The following is a 19131-nucleotide window of genomic DNA, read 5'->3' on the forward strand; positions in this document are numbered from 1 at the left end:
AGTGCGGCACATCCCCAGGTTTGCTCAGTTCGCAGCGCACTGTAGGGTCCCACTGAAGGGGCACATTCAAAGAAACAGCAAAGATTTGTATGATTATTGTGACTTCTGGCAGATGACAATAACGTCATTTAACAAAATATGTAAACTGCCATAATTTTCTGACCGATAAAATAAAAACACTTAACGAAGGATCACCTTTTACAAATTTGTACAAAGACACTATATGGACTAGTGATGGTCCTGATCCTGCATAAGGCAACTTGGCCATTTCTGTGGCTCACATTCAGCAGTAAGTTTTAAACTCTCAGAAGATACCTCCAACAAATGCAGGCAGGCCAGATCTACCCACTCGGCCCAGGAAGCAGAGATGGTTGTCCTGGTGACAAGTCTCACCACAAACAAAAAGGACTACTCAATATTGTGTTTAGGGCCAACCTATTCAGTGTAATTTCAATGACTTTCCTTCCTCTCCCATAAAAAAAAAAAAAAAAAAAAAATCTGCCTACTCAAATACCTTGAACAGGTAATCTAATGGCTATTATTTCACATGTGGTAATAAATGGTCTAAAATCAAATACCCACTTTGACTTATACCTATTCATTCTCGGAGTGTATTCAGAATTGAGAGAACAGAAAAGATCAGAACATGATAAAAAGTAGATGCCTAAAGATAGACATTACTAAGGGGGGAAGGGGTGAAAAAAGGAGATGCCTGGATAATAAAGATAAACTTTCCATACTTCACAGTTTTACCTAAGGTTAGCCCTGTTGATTTTCAACTGTGAGTGAACAAAGAGAAATTGTATACTGAAGTATTTTTATCCTACAAAGCTGTGAGGCTTTGTAGAAACACCACCACATGCCAGTACGGCTTCTTTGGACTTCTAATTTAAATTTAGACACAGCTAAGTGCATTGTTAAAGGTGTATTAATCCTGAAGAGATTCATTAATCATACTAGAACCATAAATCCTTAACTTCAAAATGCTGGGTTTTGGTCAATTATGAGAATTTACTGAACATAAAGCTGTTAGCACAAAGATGAACTAGATCTATTCCCTGACCTCAAGAAGCTCACTATCGATCTAGTAGAGATAAACAAAAGTAATAAAAAACAAACTAAAAAGAAAAACGTGATTAGCAGTTTATTAGAAAAAGTGTAGCAGGAGCTTGGTGATGATGGTGATTATCCTGTGTGGAGAAAAATAGCTGGCGACATTTCACATTTGAAGCGAATCTTAAAGGATTAACAGGGATTCTGGCAAGCAGAAACCCAAGAACAGAGCACAGCAGGCAGAGGGCTATGACATGACACACCTGGGAAGAGTGAAAGTGACCGGTTTTGATACAGTGCACACTTGAGTCGGAATTGGCAGTATAATAAGAAGGGGCTGGAACCCCAAGGAAGACCAAGAGAAAGGGCAGAGGAGGTGTGAAACTCCAAAGACGAGAGCCGCTTAGGGTGAGACAGTTCCCAGGTACTCAAAAAGTTCCTCTCCTATTCCTATCTTACAGTAAAAATATCAGAATAACTCCAAAGAAGGAAATCATAATGAAAACTTGGTTGATAATTATGCCAGTGCTCCAGTGAGGAGCCCAACACCGGGCTTGAAGTCACGACCCTGAGATCAAGACCTGAGCTGAGATCAAGAGTCAGACACTTAACTGACGGAGCCACCCAGGCGCCCCACTTTAATTCTTTATATATATATATTCCCAATAGCTTTTTACAATCCTTTAGAAACCATTCTTTCATCAAAATACCAGATCTTCAGGTGTAGTCTATAGCTCAAGAGCTATGGAGGACAGCTTGCTATGGCTCTTCAGAGGAAATGGTGGCATCCTCACCATCAATGTCCCTAAAATTTTTTTTTTTGAAAAAAGGATTGTTGGGGTACCTGGGTGGCTCAATCAGTTAAGCATCTAACTCTGGATTTTCAGCTAAGATCATGATCTTATGGTTTGTGAATGGGAGCCCTGAGACAGGCTCTGGACTGACAGCACAGAGCCTGCTTGGGACTTGAGCTGTTCTCTCTCTCTCTCTCTCTCAAAATAGATAAATAAATCTATAAAAAAAATAATAAAAGACAATTCTTATTATGGACTAAGATGTCTTCCTTGCACCAAATAGCATTCCCTATGGGGGGCTGTTTTAGTCTTTTTAAAAATTCTAAGTAAAACACCTTGCCTAGTTTCTTATGGTAGTTTTATCCCACTGGTATTTTTGTACTTTTACTACACTACTTATAATACATTAAAAATTGTATTTTAATGATGACACCAGCTCCTTATACATCAGCTCCTTCACTTAAAGTGATAACTAAAAAGGAGCAGTACAGGAGAAAGGATGTGAGAACAACAGCATGCTTAAGGCAAAGAAGGCCAGCTGCCTTCTTGGATTAGCTCTTCAGAAGGACTTCCTGTTCCCTGGCACTTAAAAAATATCTTTGATTAAAAAAGATTTATAGTTCCACATTTTAAAAATCCTACATTTGGGTACCTTAGGAGAGTCTTTAGCCCAAGCATCACTGCAGGAGAGGAGGACAGGACTGTTTCCAAAGAAACCTTGGGAAAACGTCAGGATTATTACCCCTCACGCTGTTCACGAAGATTCTGAATATCCAGATTTATAAACTAAAAACCCATGGGTTTCTAATATACACATGTAATTTATGGTGGCCACTTTAAGGACTCCCTGAGGACAGAGAAAAAAGTAGATGAAAAGACTATGAAGAGAGAGTTAACGCAGTTCCCTGTGTCTGAATCTGGTTAATATCTAGATAGTTCTAAACTACCACTTTAGGATTATTTTGAAAAGAGATTATCATGGACTCTATAACAAAATCTTCAGATTCTTTCTCTCAGCAACAGTTCTCTTTCTGCTCTACTTCTAATTTACACTTGATTGAAGTAACTGATCTACCTCAAGGTAGGGATTCAAAAAGAATCCTTGTTGCAAGTCTCTTACCATGAGAACTAAGACAGACTGGATAGGGTTGGAAGTATCTCCAGCAGAGTTTTAGGACAAGAGTTCTTACTCAGGTAATTATTGTTAGTGTAAGAGTTAATACTTACCAAGTACCTACTCTGTGGCAGACACCTCACATACTATATAATTTTGTCTTTATCATAACAGATAAATGCCTCTATCCCATTTTACAGATGAAGAAACAAAGGCACAGAAAGGTCACATAGCCAGTAAATAGCGAAGCCAGTTTTTAAACCCAGGTTGTCTGACTCTAGAGTCCAACCTCTTACCTACCTGACCCTACTATTATCTTCATAGATACAGATTTGCTTTCTAATAAAACTCTTGATCCTCTTTAGAGGATAAAATGGTCATTCCTCAAAGGAAGCAATCAAGCATGAGAATGTCTTTGGCAAATGTTTCCGGTCCCTAAGATGCTTTCTGATAAAAATGGTTTGACTGTGGACCTCATGATTGTCTCCCTAGCATCCACTTTACCACCTCCCTACTGAGGAGCATGTTTTATTTTTTTTCCAACGTTTATTTATTTTTGGGACAGAGAGAGACAGAGCATGAACGGGGGAGGGGCAGAGAGAGAGGGAGACACAGAATCGGAAACAGGCTCCAGGCTCTGAGCCACCAGCCCAGAGCCTGACGCGGGGCTCGAACTCACGGACCGCGAGATCGTGACCTGGTTGAAGTCGGACGCTTAACCGACTGCGCCACCCAGGCGCCCCCTGAGGAGCATGTTTTAGATGGAACTGACCCCACCACCTACACATTTCCACAGGTGGTTCCCAACTGTTAATCCACATATTCCATCTTCACCGTTGCATTTATTGATTCAGGGATAGACTCAGAACCCACGCTGGCCCAAAGAAGGAAGTGAAGGGTCTATCTGTTTAACCATTGGTTAAAGACAAGGTCACTTAACTCTTGGGGCTTCATATGAATAAAGAGGCAGATAATCCTGGCAGCTGCAGGTGGCCATCTTGCTACCAGGAGAAATACCAGCCTGAAGACAGTCAAGCTGAAGAAAGACCCAAGAACATTAGAAGGACAGCTCAAGCACTGATGATGTGGAGAACTTCTAGATAAAGCATGGCTAAAGCCCACAATACCACTGTGTTTTATTTATGTGAGTCAATGAGTTTCTTTGATTTTTAAGCCAGTCTGCCCTGGGTTTTCTGATACCAGCAAATGAAAGTTATCATAACAGATATAAATATATTAATCATTAACCTCAACGTTCACCAAAAATTGTGTTTCAAATGAGGCTATCATAAAGCTAAAATCTAATACTACGTTTCCCTGGACATAAAGTTATCTTTATAGAATTCTGAGCTGCTGTTATGACTTCAAATTTTATTGAGGAGTAATAGAAAAATGATTACTGATTTTGCTGTTTTAATAAACTTCATATAAAAATTTACATGGAGACATTAACCCAGCACTACGGTATGCCCAACTTGCTGTGGCTACTGAGGAGCGCACAAGGTTTACATTCAGTCATAGCAGTTTTACCTAGTCTAGGACATGTGGTACTGTATACATTTCCTAACTGCTGGCACTTTCATTATTTGACTCTTACCTTTTAGTTCTCATTTTAAAAGGTTAGCATTTCAGTGTATCTGGGCTATTCATAATAAGGGTGACCTTATATCCCAATTTTATCTGGCAGTTTACACTCCTATGTCCCAGTGTGGCATCTTCTCTGGTTAGTGCCTGCTTTCATTCTCAAAAGTATCCTGTTTTGAATGATAAATGATGTGATAATCCTATTTATAATTCACCTTGTATTTCTTTTTTAAATATAAAGGGACACAGCTATAAGATAATCATCCTAATATGTAAGAAAAACCACTTACAAAGTAATTATTCTTTATGAAATTTATCTATGGAGAAGAGTCAAAATTACAAGTACTAAATATATCCACATACTAGTTTAAATGAAAAGAAAAGAAAATGCTTCGGTGTTATTATTGCATTGAGCAAAAATTTTATTTGCAGAAACTTCTTCAGGCATAAATCTAGTTCACCCATATGAATCACATCACCCACAAATTACATAAAGGTTTACTGAGTGAGGGGGTACTTTTCTTCCTCCCTTATAATAAGACATTCTAAGACATCTTTTATCATAATATGAGACATCAGGAATCTAGGCAGCTACAGCCTGGTAACCTCTCCCCAGGAAAGAAAGAGAATCACAACTTGCTTTCTACTATCTGGTGTCTTAGCACAGAAAATAAGACTCTGATTTTTCTCTTTTCCACCTCTCCGCAGCCAATGTTCTGTTCCCAAAGAGAAAGGCTTTTCTTAGGTTTTTGAAGAAAGCCCACAAACACTGAACGAATTAAAAATAAAAACTTTTGAGACAAGTATTTTTAGATGAATTGGTGACATAAACATGCACAAGTTAAAAAGCCACATATTTTCCTATTACTATGACTTTCCTACAAGAAAACACCCACTAGGGTGACTGCCTTATCTTTATGTCCCCATTATATTTTAAAAAGTACAACATGAATTATAAGCAGGGTGAATGTATTAATTTATCATTTGATTATTTAAAACGCCTTAAGGGGTGCCTGCCTGGCTCAGTCAGTGAAGCATGTAACTCTTGACTTTGGGGTCATGAGTTCAAGTTCCACACTGGGCACAGAGATTAGTTTTTTTAAAAAGCCTCACGATCATTAAAGTTATACTTAATAAAACACAATTTAAGTTTAAATTAGTAAACCAAATGTGAACTGATATCAAATATATTCACATTTACTAATTCAAAATAAACTTCCTCCTAATAAAATATCACTTAGATCCATCCAAATTTATGTCAGATAAACAGAAAGTAATAGAAGCAGTGGAATTCTTTTTCCCTTTTGTGTTTTCTTGGTGGCTAAATGGATGCTCGCAGAATTTTATATTATGTGATGGGACTGGACAAAAGAAAATTACAGCATAGGATGAATTTTTCTTCCTTGGCTTGAATTTTATTGACTGGAGGGGTTCCCATATTCCTTGGGTTTACTGCAATACTTATTTCCACCATGGGGTGCCTGAGTAGCTCAGTCAGTTGAGCATCTGGCTCTTGAATTTGGCTCAGGTCATAAGCTCAGTTTGTGAGATCAAGCCCCACGTCGGGCTGTGCACTGACAGTGCAGAGCTTGCTTGGGATGCTCTCTCTCTCTCACACAAAATAAATAAATAGTAAAAATATTTCTCTCCACCTTTATCTAAATGAATTGACAGCATCTTACAAACTGACAGAATCTTACTTACATGTGATAATATGGCAATTGTAATTCTCATCACATGTAGCTAATTTATCGACTAAAATTTAATTTTATTACTAAAACTAAATTCCCACTAAAGTAGCACTGATCATTCTTAAAAAGTATTATATGTAAATATAAAATATACTTTGTAATGTATCTATTTATGTTACTAAAAGTGTAGTTCAGCCACTATTTGCAAATATAATACAGTAAAAACGCATGGTTAAAGAAAAAACCTCACTGACTTAAGGAAAGGTCTTCTTCGATAAAAAGGCTTTCTCTTCCAGTCCTCTGCAAATGGAAAACTATTTAATTCTTACTTTATATTTTGAAAACCTTTTGTTGTTGATGAAATGCTTCTATATTTGCTTTATCATCACTTTCCCCTTTTGAAAGGAAGATACGTATGTATGTGTGCGGGTCCACTTACGCATGTGTAAATTAACTAAAAAATCAAGTCCAGGTTTCAAGTGCAGTTCTGAGTAAAAAAAAATTAAAGCTGGATGCTGTTGATTCCTAAGTTTCTGCACCTAATTTTGCCATTCCTTTTTATTTCAACTCAACAAATACTTCTGGGTATTTAGTATTTGTAATGCACTACGCTAAGTGCTCAGAATAAAAAAAGGAAGGGAGAGAGACTGAGAAAGAAAGAAGATAAAACCTACAACCCCTGTTCTTATGAAGTTCATAATCTTGTAGAAGATGCAACCATGCACATTTAAACAGCAGAAAACAGAGACATTTATGGGGCGCCTGGGTGGCTCAGTTGGTTAGGCGTCCGACTTCAGCTCAGGTCATGATCTCACTGTTTGTGGATTCCAGCCCCGCGTCAGGCTCTGTGCTGACAGCTCAGAGCCTGGAGTCTCTTTCAGATTCTGGGTCTCCCTCTCTCTCTCTCTCTCTCTTTGCCCCTCCCCAGCTCACACTCTCTTTCAAAAATGAATAAACATTTAAAAAAAAAGAAAGAAAGAAAAAAGAACACATAGACATTCATACACACCATTAAAAAAGAATAAGTATGTGGGAATGTGGAAAAGGGTATGGCAGATCCTAACCGGAGTGGGGAATGGAAGACATGAGAAGGCTTCACTGAGTAAGTGACACCTGGGTTGGATGTAAGAGCTCAGAGGATCTTGGCAGAAGACAGATGAGGCATTCTAGGTATAGGACACAGCATGTAACAAAGGCATAAAAACTTAAAGGTGCCCAGCACATCCAGGGTAACCATGTGTAGTGTGGCAGAACTAGCTGATGTCTGCCCAAAGGAAAACAGCTAAAAACAAAGCCAGATTATCCACAAACGTGAATGTCATTAAGGACCAAGCAGTCAGTAGGCCCTGAAAAACTTTGAGCATATGTGTGAAATATGAGGGATAGTGTATCTTAGGTACTGGACTGCCAGGTCTGCTCTCAAACAGTTCTACTTTGATGTCACCTGCATCTAGAAATCTGCCTTTCCATTTGATCTCCACCACATTTCTTTTCTTTTCTTTTTCTAAGTGTGTGTGTGTGTGTGTGTGTGTGTGTGTGTGTGTGTGTGTGTGTGACAGAGAGAGAGAGAGAGTAGTTTTGGGGGAAGTCAAAAGTTCTACATGGACAGAAAGAGACAATCACAACCAGGCTCTGGGCTGTCAGTGCATAGCATGACCCAGGGTTCGATCTCACAAACCGTGAGATCATGACTTGACCCGAAATCAAGAGTTGGACACTTAGCCAACCGAGCCCTCCAGGCGCCCCAGCACCACCACATTCTCTGCCTCCTACTATATCATCAGTAAATAGATGTTTTAGATAATTTTGTGTGTGTGTGTGTGTGTGTTCCTTCAGGTTCACAAACTATAAATTCTCTGGAGCAAGAAGAGTATCTACTGATTTTCTTTAAACTGAGCCTTACCTCAGTGATCACATTTGGCATTTGAAAATGTTAAATGGCGATAAACAAAGTACAGGTTGACCCTTGAACAGCACTAGTCTCAGGTGTACAGGTCCACTTATACATGGATACTTTACAGTACAGCACTGTAAATGTATCTTCTCTTCCTTATGATTTTCTTAACATTTTCTTTTCTATGGCTTACTTTATCATAAGAATAGAGTAATAATACACAGACCATACAAAATATGTTTAATCAACTGCTTACGTTATTGGTGAGGCTGCCAGTCAATGGTCAGCTATTGGTAGTTTGGAGAAAGTCAAAAGTTCTACACAGATTTTCAACTCTGCAAAGGGTCAGCACCCTAACCCTCTCGTTGCTCAAGTGTCGACTGTACATGAGATACAACTTATGACTCGCATTACTTTCCTATTTTGATAATCTACCCATCAGTACTCTTCTTGCAGTTTAAGTACTTTCTGCTCTTTTAAGTTTTTATGTAAACTGTCAACCAGGATTTAAAGTAAAACGGACATGGGGTCTATAAAGCCTCACCCCTCCCTCTCATCAGTGTTGCCCATCCTGTGCAACACACAGGTTGGCATGGAATCAGTCTGAGGACTCGTAGCAGAAGCGCACCCAGGCCACCATCAGTCTGGTTCTAGCGAAATCTCCTGTCCCGCAACCACTTAAGTAGGAGATGAGTTCATTAAATCCTATCGACTCTACCTCCAAATATCCTCAAAACCTAGTCTTTCATCTCCCTTCCGGCTAGAACCACTTTAACATTTAGTCATTCAGACGTTTTGTACCTGGGCTATCACATCTGCCTCTAGCTTATCTCCCTGCTTTCAGTCTTATATTGTGGACAGAAAGGCTTATCCAAAACTTTGCTTTCCACGCTGCTTAGAATTCTTTAGTGCCTCCCTAATAGCCACAGCACAAAGTCCAAATTTCTTACCACAACAGAGACTCTTTAACAAATAATTTAGCAAGAACGTAAAGGTATTTAACATTTTAAACCTTATCTTCTGCCATTTATTCACTGAACAGACATTTACTACCTACTACATGTCATGAACTGTTCTAAGCACTTGGGTATACGTGTGTATAAGTGAGCAAAATAGATGATTGTGTGCTCGTGTGTGTGCACGCCCACACACCAAAGAACCAACCAGGGAAGTTTAAATCACACAAGGGCGAAGATGGCAATAAATATAAATAAATTATACGGTATATTAGGAGGTGATATGGTCTATAAGAAAATACAAGTATAGAAAGAAGTAGGCTGGTCAGGGTAGGCACTATTGGAAAAGTAGACTCTGAGAAGAGACCTGAAAGAGGCAAGGAGTGAGCCATGCTGCTATCTGCAGAAAGGACATTCCAGGCAGGAAAGAAAATCTGGTGTAAAGGCCCTAATATGGAAGTACCTAGAGTACTCATGACTGTTAGAGGAGGTCAGGGTGGTGAAAGCAGAGTGAGGGGAGTGAGGGGGAGGATCAAAGGATAGGGAGAAGTGGGAAGGAGCAGGAGGGTGATCATGTAGATCCTTGCAGATGATTCCAAGGACTCAAATTTTATTCTGAGTAATAAAGGACACACTGCAAGTGACCCAGGAGCAAAGGAATGGCATGACTTAACAGATCTGAGAACTGGTCTGACAGCTGTGCAGATCACAGTGGGGCAAGGACAGAAGCAGGAAGTCTGCTATAGGAGGCTAGTGCAGTGATCCAGGTGAGAGATGACAACACATCATGGGGGTGGGGGGGAGATGGTCAGAATGCAGATGTGTAATATTTTGAAGGAACGGTCAATAAAATTTTTCTGACACTTTGGATCTGAGGTGTGAAAGAGGCCTCAAGTCTTTATGCATGCATATCTCTCTGCTGAGGGTGTTCTTACTCCTCTCTTCTTTTTCTACTTGGTCAAAACAATCTCAGTATTCAAGACGCGTCATGTATCGCCTATTTTATGAAACTCACATGATTATCATCTCCTGAATCACTCTGTGTCCTTAAGTCATGTAAGTAACTGAAATATGTAATGGCTGGTCTTTTAGCAAGAGTCAAAAGGCTAAACAATTTTCCTATCTTTTTTGGTCAGAAAAAAGCAGACATTTCATTAACACAACAGGTGACTTGCCTAATCGCATCATTAAAAAGGTTTAGAAACCTTTAAAGAAAATTAGAACCACAAAAAAAATCTTGTCAGGCCGCTCAATAACCAGATTTTGCATTCTTCCATTTCAGTACTTGAAGAAGAGAAGTCTACAAAAAAGACTTGCATTGTATGATCAACTTTATAGGCTACACCCAAAGAGAGAAACACCTCTCCGAAGTTACTTTGTTATGAAAGTTATTTTCTGTTATAAAAAGTCTTCATTTTGGTTGTCATCCTTTTACTTGCCCTGGGGAGGCATTTAAATGAGAAGAATTATTGGACACACAAAAAATAAGTCTTTTTGTTTCATTCCCGAGAGACACACAATAATTTAATTGAGAAGGTGGGGAAATTAAAAAGATGACATGACATTAGAGAGGATGTGGCTCAAGCAGCCACTTTAAAGCATGAGAACACTTATTTTCAGAGAGGCTGTCGCTATAGCCTGAACAGTGTGCTCCCCGTTATGAGCTCTGTACAGCTATCATTGGCTGAAATAGAAGTTCCACGAGGACAGAGAGTTTTACCTGTTTTGTTCACTACCCTTTCACACAGTAAGTGCTGAATGAATGAACAAAGTTATAATTCTAAACTACATGGAGCTGAAATATATTCAACAAAAAGTATAAACCAAGGGGCTCCTGGCTGGCTCAGTTGGTAGGGCATGCGACTCTTGGTCTCAGGGTTGTGAGTTCGAGTCTCACGGGTGGCATGGATTTACTTAAAATAAAAAATGTTTTAGAAAGTTTAAAGCAAGTATATTCCACTTCTCAGCATTTAAAAAATTGCTCTTTGAAAGTCAAAATTTGGACTATCGAGAATTTGTAGTCATCTTCCAATATTAATTATAAAATGTTAACCATATACAACAGTGGGGAAGACCTTATGAAAAATCTCTAACGAGGAGTAAGTTTACAAAAAGTTCTCTGTAATCAAGAGAAAAGGATGATATTCTAGCAGCTCTACTTGCTTTATCCTGTATAGTATTTTAGACATGTTCACTATGGGAAAATTACAGCCTTTGAAAATAAAATAGTACAAATATCTTATTACATATCTTTAGAGAATCAAAATCTATAAAGATGACTAGAAAAAAGAAGTATAAAAAGTGTGATTTCAGGTTATATTAAGAGAGTAGCTTAAAACATTCCAAATAGCCCAAGTTGTGAAAGTTCTCTTACCAAAGAAACTCTTACCTGGGTTTTTTTTTCCTTAATTGAAATATAATTGACATATAACATTATATTAGTTTCAAGTATACAACATAATGATTTAAACTTTACAGACATTACAAAATGATCACCACAATGAGCCTAGTTAACTGTTCATCATATTTACAGGTTTTCTTGTGATGGAACTTTTAAGATCTATTCTCTTAGCAATTTTCAAATATGCAAAATAGCAATACTAACTATAGTCACCATGCTGTACATTATATCCCCAAGACTTACTTTATAACTAGAAGTTTGTTCTTAGGTTTAAAACCCAACAGCCTTTGAAGAAAACACTTTTAACGTAACTGTAGTCTTCATGCAGTCAATAAGTAATCTATGTATTTCAATCCCCAAGAGGAAATATCAGGTATTATTTTAAAGTTAAAAAACACCAACCTCTTTAATCTCATGTAGTTTTCACTGGCAGCAGGTCGGCATTCAGCTCTTTGTACGACTATTCCTTCCAATGAAAGTTTATCTTGAATGGAAAGAAAAAAAATTAACAAATGTATTCAGAGATTACACGGATTATTTCTAAGATTTTACTTTGACATCCTAACCACAGTAATAATGATCAGCATCAAATATAATAATAAAAATCAATGAAACAAAAGGAATACTGGTAAGTTTATAGTACCATCATTAGAATAGAGAAAAACCTTACTCTTGGCTAGTGAAAAACTGAGCTTGTCAGGTTTACTGGGCTGCTGCAGCTGCTTGCCAATAACAACTTCTATTTATTTTTTCTAGAGAGGGTGGCTTAAATGTAAGGGCATAAAATCAAGTTTAAAAAATCTGAAGGGTGTGGAGGCTATCTCATCTTTGGCAGAGAAGTAACTTCTAAAAACCCAGCTAGTCTAAACCACTAAAATCAAAGATAATATATATTTGCATGTGTGGGTGTGCACACTCACACATACATGTAGGCAAATAAAATTCTAGAATACACTATGACTAGAAAACTGTGAAATTGAACAGATCATTGTCTAGGCTATGCTGTGTACCAGTTCTGCCTGCCAGTTGCTCTGACTTCTATTTTCAAGCACAATTATTAACTTGGGTGTGTCCAAATAAGAGCTTTAACTGCTATGGACATCTGTTCAAACAAAAGGGCAATTTTTCCTACCATTAGTAAGAATTCTTATGGTGACCCTGACACAAAATTTGAGAGAAACTGAAAAAGTAAACAAAAGTTAGCACTTCCAACATGACTACCAGGCACCAAACATTGCTGTGAAGTCACTTTACAGACGTTATTTTATTTGATAGCAAATATATGACTGTCCCATGATGGCACTAGCTTTCCTATGGTCTGAAAAGATTTATGTCTATGGTTAGGAAGTTATGGTTCAGTCTTATTTCCATGCAAATTCACCCGGGTTTTGAGAAGAAATTCAGGAAATCCTTTGGCTCATCAGCAATGTATTTATGATTCATCTCGTCAGGGTGAATGACTTCATGCATTCCACTAATATGAACTAAGTGCGTACTAGGTAAAGGGCACCATCTAGGCATTTGGAATCAAAGATGATTAAGATACAGTACTATTTTCTGGCACAAAAACAGACACTCAGATCAATGGAACAGAATAGAGAACCCAGAAATGGACCCACAAACGTATGGCCAACTAATCTTTGACAAAGCAGGAAAGACTATCCAATGGAATTAAGACAGTCTCTCTAGCAAGTGGTGCTGGGAAAACTGGACAGCGACATGCAGAAGAATGAACCTGGACCACTTTCTTATACCACACACAAAAATAAACTCAAAATGGATGAAAGACCTAAATGTAAGACAGGAAGCCATCAAAATCCTCAAGAAGAAAGCAGGCAAAAACCTCTTTGATCTTGGCTGCAGGAACTTCTTACTCAACAAGTCTCCAGAGGCAAGGGAAACAAAAGCAAAAATGAACTACTGGGACCACATCAAGATAAAAAGATTCTGCACAGTGAAGGAAACAATCAGCAAAACTAAAGGCAACCGACAGAATGGGAGAAGATATTTGCAAATGACACATCAGATAAAGGGTTAGTATCCAAAGTCTATAAAAAACTTATCAAACTCAACACCCAAAAAATAATCCAGTGAAGAAATGGGCAAAAGAAATGGGCCCATTTTTCCAAAGACATCCAGATGGCCAACCAACACATGAAAAAACGCTCACCATCACTCACTCATCACCAGGGAAATACAAATCAAAACCACAATGAGATACCACCTCACACCAGTCAGAATGGCTAATGTTAACAACTCAGGCAACAGCAGATGTTGGCAAGGATGCAGAGAAAGAGGATCTCTTTTGCACTGCTGGCGGGAATGCAAACTGGTGCAGCCACTCTGGAAAACAGTATGGAGGTTCCTCAATCAAAAACAGAACTACCCTACAACCCAGCAATTGCACTACTAGGTATTTATCCAAGGGATACAGCTATGCTGTTTCGAAGGGGCACATGTACCCCAGTGTTTATAGCAGCACTATCAACAATAGCCAAAGTATGGAAAGAGCTCAAATGTCCATCGATAGATGAATGGATAAAGAAGATGTGGTATATATATATACAATGGAGTATTACTTGGCGATCAAAAAAAGAATGAAATCTTGCCATTTGCAACTACGTGGATGGAACTAGAGGGTATTATGCTAAGCGAAATTAGTCAAGAGAGAGACAAATATCATATGACTTCACTCATATGAGGACTTTAAGACACAGAACAGATGAACACAAGGGAAGGGAAACAAAAATAATATTAAAAAAAAGGGAGGGGGACAAACATAACAGACTCATAAATATGGAGAACAAACAGAGGGTTATTAGAGGGATTGTGTGTGTGTGGGGGGGGGGGGAATGAGCTAAATGGATAAGGGGAATTAAGGAATCTATCCCTGAAATCACTGTTGCACTCTATGCTAAACTGGATATAAATTTTAAAAAATAAAATTTAATTTAAAAAATAATTTAAAATGTGAAAAAAACACAACAAAAGATATGGTATTCTTTTCAAGAGACACACAGTTCACGGGGGGGGGGGGGGGGGGGGGCAGAAAAACTGACCAAAATGTAGGGTGCAGATAGCACCACACCCACATGATTTATATTAGAAAATCTTCTTTATGGTGACTTTTCTTGATTTTGTCTCCAAACTCCAGAAGACTCCTTACCGTAGTCCCTAACCTGTGAACATATGCGTAATTCAGTAGTTGAAGAGTCCCTCAATGCGTGTGAGATACACAACAAATCTCAAGTACAGACTAACAGATGTCTGTAAAAAGCAATGATGAGAAGCATGCCTACCTTACATCAAAATATGTCAGGAAGAAAATAAAGCCACAAATATTTTATATGAAATTTAAATGTCTAGAAATAATTTCTTCTTGTTAATCAGTTTAGTAAGATTGAGATTAAAAATCTGAATTTCCCAAATCTTATGTTTGAGTTTGCCTCTCCACTGAAGATGAATAGTCTATCTAGAACAATTACTGTCATAACAAGAACAAGATTTGGGAAATTCCTATGTATAAAGTATCTTAAGTGCATGAGAAAGTCCTCTATTGAAACATAAATCAATCCTTTTTAAAAAACAAATTTAGAATACCACATGACTCCTGAAAATAATTTACTTTTATATCCATGTGTCTATTAATGTTGAATACTAAAGGAGCTACCTGTTAATACCATCTGTTAATGTTCCCCACGTGTCTAGCAGTATCTATACCACGTAGACAGGGGGAATTTAATTTTTAAAGGATTCTGCTGTCCTTGTTCCCCATATACTACTTGAAAGGGTAAGAAGCATCCAAAGCACCTGCCCATTTCACCTTGGCCACTACTCTCATCACTATTCTTCAATCAAGGTCATTCTCATAAAGCAACAAAATTCACTTCCCAAACCATAATTTCCTGTCCATCATATCCCCTTTTCAAACCTAAAATAGCTTTCCAATGATTCTCAAATGAAAGAAAAGTCTTAATCATCAGCAATGAATTTTCCCACTGATTGGCTGCTCTTAAATAACCCCACATCTCTGTTAGCTCATTCCCCTTCTCTTCTTAAATAAATTTTAAAAAGCCAATTACTTATGAGAAAGCCTCCTAAGCAGGATTTAAAGCCTTCACACACATTTTAAAGCCTCATAGGAAAATGTTTTCGTATTCTTTTCACTAACCATGCTTTAAATATTGCATTATATTTTAAAGGCATTTGAAAGCACCTACTTGCACACCACTGTTGTTTATTACAGATCATTTTCATTCATTACTTAAAACCACTTTGTTGGGGGTGAGGGGTGGCTCAGTTAGTTAAGTGACTGACTCTTGATTTTGTTTCTTCAGATCATGATCTCATGGTTTGCGAGTTTGAGAGATTGGGCAGGGAGCCTGCTTGGGATTCTCTCTCCCTCTGCCCCTCCACACAGCTCAACGCACTCTCCCTCTCCCTTTCTAAAAAAATACAAAACAAAACCAATTTAAAAGACCATAAATACTTGCAATGCATCAGGAATAACAAAAATAAATAAAACATGACTCCTGTCCTCAAGGAGTAGAGTATAGTGCAGCCATTCAAATGATTCTGTGGCATATATTTTTTTAAATGTACTGAGGACCCCCCCAAAGAGCTTTGATGTGGGTTTTATCTATTGCTATTGATATTAAAAATTAAACTAAGAAATGTTTAGAAAATCAGAATTGAAAAAGACAAAAAGCCTTGGTATTATTATGAATAATTGTTTTGATTTCACAGGCCCTTTGAAAAGGTTTCAGGAATCCCTCTACCCAAAAGTTTCCAGATCACATTTTGAGAGTTGCTGGTCTAGTGGGAATCTAAGACAGGTATATAAATCATTTTGAATACACCAGAATCACTTATCCCAAGCAGGCTCCACAAAGCCTGACACAGGGCTTGAATCCACAAACCATGAGATCATGACCTGAGCCAAAACCAAGAGTTGCACACTCAACCGAATGAGCCACTCAGGCACCCCAACACCAGAATCACTTTTAATAGACCTCCACTTAACCCACTTCTAGATTACCAAGGCTCTCAAGTCCCCTCTTTTAAATACAGTGACAGATGCCCATAGCTTGCCCATAGTGGGCAGTTAGGTTCATCTCTGGTACTCCCACACACTTCTGTTCTAACTATATTAGAAGTTGTTTATGCTAGTGTTACTGTTAGTAATTATGCAATTTGATTATATATTATATAATCCTATTAATTATGAGTATGGGGGAAGGAGATGTTTCTATGAAAACCAGGTTTAGTGCCTTGGCAAGGCATGATATAAAAGTAAGTTGCTAAAAAAACTACTGTCAAAGTAGACACTGGAGAAATTAACAGGAGACTAGAAGAGAAACATGCAAGTCTAGAAGGATTCTGCATTCCTACTGTTTCAGTGTCTAAGTTCTTGCTTTTTTCTAAGAAGCCAAAATTGTAAATCTAAACTAGATTATGAGTTGAATTTTCCCAAGAAACAGAGAGCAGATGCTCAATCAGCATACTATACTGTAATCAAAGGCCTTGTCCTACATGTACACTGGTAGCTAAATGTACATTTTAACCCTTAAGGTAAAATGTTTAAGGCACTAGGAATGCACATTATGGTTCCCTACCTTTGAATTTACCTGACAGACTACCGGTCCTTCCCTATGGGCTATGGGACTCTACTGCACAATACAGAATTTTTTTAACAGTTATAAGACAGATACACACAGAATACAGAGACTAAAACACACAAAGAGATTATGCCTAGCTGAGGTTCAAGAAAAGGTTTGATAGAGAAAACGATGTTTATGTTGGATTTTTTTTTTAATGTTTGTTTATTTTTTAGAGAGAAAGAGACAGAGCCCAAGCAGGGAAAGGGCAGAGAGAGAGAGAGAGGGAGACACAGAATCCGAATCAGACTACAGGCCTCAAGCTGTCAGCACAGAGCCCGACGTGAGGGCTTGAACTCATGAACTGTGAGATCATGACCTGAGCTCAAGTCGGACGCTTAACTGACTGAGCCACCCAGGCACCCTGTTTATGTTGGATCTTGAAAAACAGGTGGAATTTAGACAGGAGGTAAGGCAGAAAGACACTGAAGGTGGTAGGAATAGAATGAACAATGGCTTTCATCTCCTTCCTCTTTCTCTTTCTCCCTGTGTGTGTTTTTGTCTCTCTCTGAATTTCAAACCAAGGGACCCACACCAGAATTGGATACTGGGTAATATTCCAGAATCCTTCCTATATTTTCTCCTCATCACCTATCCCCCGTCTTTTTTTTGCAAGATCCATTTACTTCCTGGTTTCTGTTACTTGTGACCAAAAGAATCTTAAAGAATATGAACACACAACTTTGATAATGGTTTTATTTATCTATATCCTACCACCTAGTTTCAGAAAAAAATTGAGAAAGAGGCGCCTGGAAGGCTCAGTCGGTTAAGTGTCCGACTTCAGTTCAGGTCATGATCTTGCGGTTCACGAGTTCAAGCCCCATGTCGGGCTCTGTGCTGACAGCTCAGAACTGGAGCCTGCTTTGGATCTGTGTCTCCATCTCTCCCTGCTCCTCCCCTGCTCGCGCTCTGTCTCTCTCTCTCTCTCTCTCTCTCTCAAAAATAAGAATTAAAATAAGTGAATAAATAAATAAGAAAAAATTAAGAAAAATTTAAAGGGTAAATATATAAAACATATGCCATAAAGAAGAACTGAAGAGTTCCAGTTCTGATTCTGTCAGTAAATAGTGATGTCACTTTGGCAAGACTACTTCACATCTCTGGGCCTCAGCATGTACATAATGAAGTGACGAGGATCTCTGAGATCTAGTTCCAATTCTCTTTCACTTAATAAACAAACAAACAAAAAAAACAACAACTGGCCTTCACTTCCAACTGGGGATGTTTTATTATTCCATTAGTGTTTCTTTTGTGTGGGCTGATTCACTCCTTCCTTCCTTCCTTCCTTCCTTCCTTCCTTCCTTCCTTCCTTCCTTCCTTCCTTCCTTCTTCTTTTTAGAGAGAGAGTGAAAGAGAGCTCGATCATGGGAAGGATCAGAGAGAGAGGGAGACACAATCTGAAGCGAGCCCCAGGCTCGGAGCTGTCAGCACAGAGCCTGACACAGGGTTCAAACCCACAAAACAAATCGTGACATCATGACCTGAACCAAAGTCAGACGCATAACCGAGTGACCCACCCAGGCACCCCTGCGCTGATAACTTTCTTTTTTTTATTTTATTTTATTTATTTTATTTTTTTTCAACGTTTATTTATTTTTGGGGGGGGGGGGGATAGAGAGAGACAGAGCATGAACGGGGGAGGGGCAGAGAGAGAGGGAGACACAGAATCGAAAACAGGCTCCAGGCTCTGAGCCATCAGCCCAGAGCCCGACGCGGGGCTGGAACTCACGGACCGCGAGATCGTGACCTGGCTGAAGTCGGACGCTTAACCGACTGCGCCACCCAGGCGCCCCTGCGCTGATAACTTTCTAGTAAGACCTAGATATAATCAAATTTTCTTTGAGGAGAAATTAGAAACTGTTTCTTGAAACAACAACAAAATGTTGAGAAATTTCAGCTCTAACCAAGACCTTCCGGCTCTTTATCTCAACTGAGATAGACTCTATGTTAAAGAACTCAAGAAAACCGACAGGCACTTTTTACAAGT

The 19131-nt window shown here is 38.6% G+C and overlaps 1 protein-coding gene across 1 annotated transcript in view; it reads right to left on the minus strand.

Annotated features, from left to right (window-relative positions):
- GTF2F2 (general transcription factor IIF subunit 2) overlaps positions 1–19131 on the minus strand; it is a 156073-nt gene that overhangs the window by 58731 nt on the left and 78211 nt on the right. Inside the window, exon 5 of the mRNA XM_003980404.6 lies at positions 11890–11971. Coding sequence (XP_003980453.1) covers positions 11890–11971 — 82 coding nt within the window. The remainder of the gene's footprint in view (positions 1–11889; positions 11972–19131) is intronic.

The sequence above is a fragment of the Felis catus genome, chromosome A1 (assembly GCF_018350175.1).
Source record: "Felis catus isolate Fca126 chromosome A1, F.catus_Fca126_mat1.0, whole genome shotgun sequence".
Lineage (NCBI taxonomy): Eukaryota > Metazoa > Chordata > Mammalia > Carnivora > Felidae > Felis > Felis catus.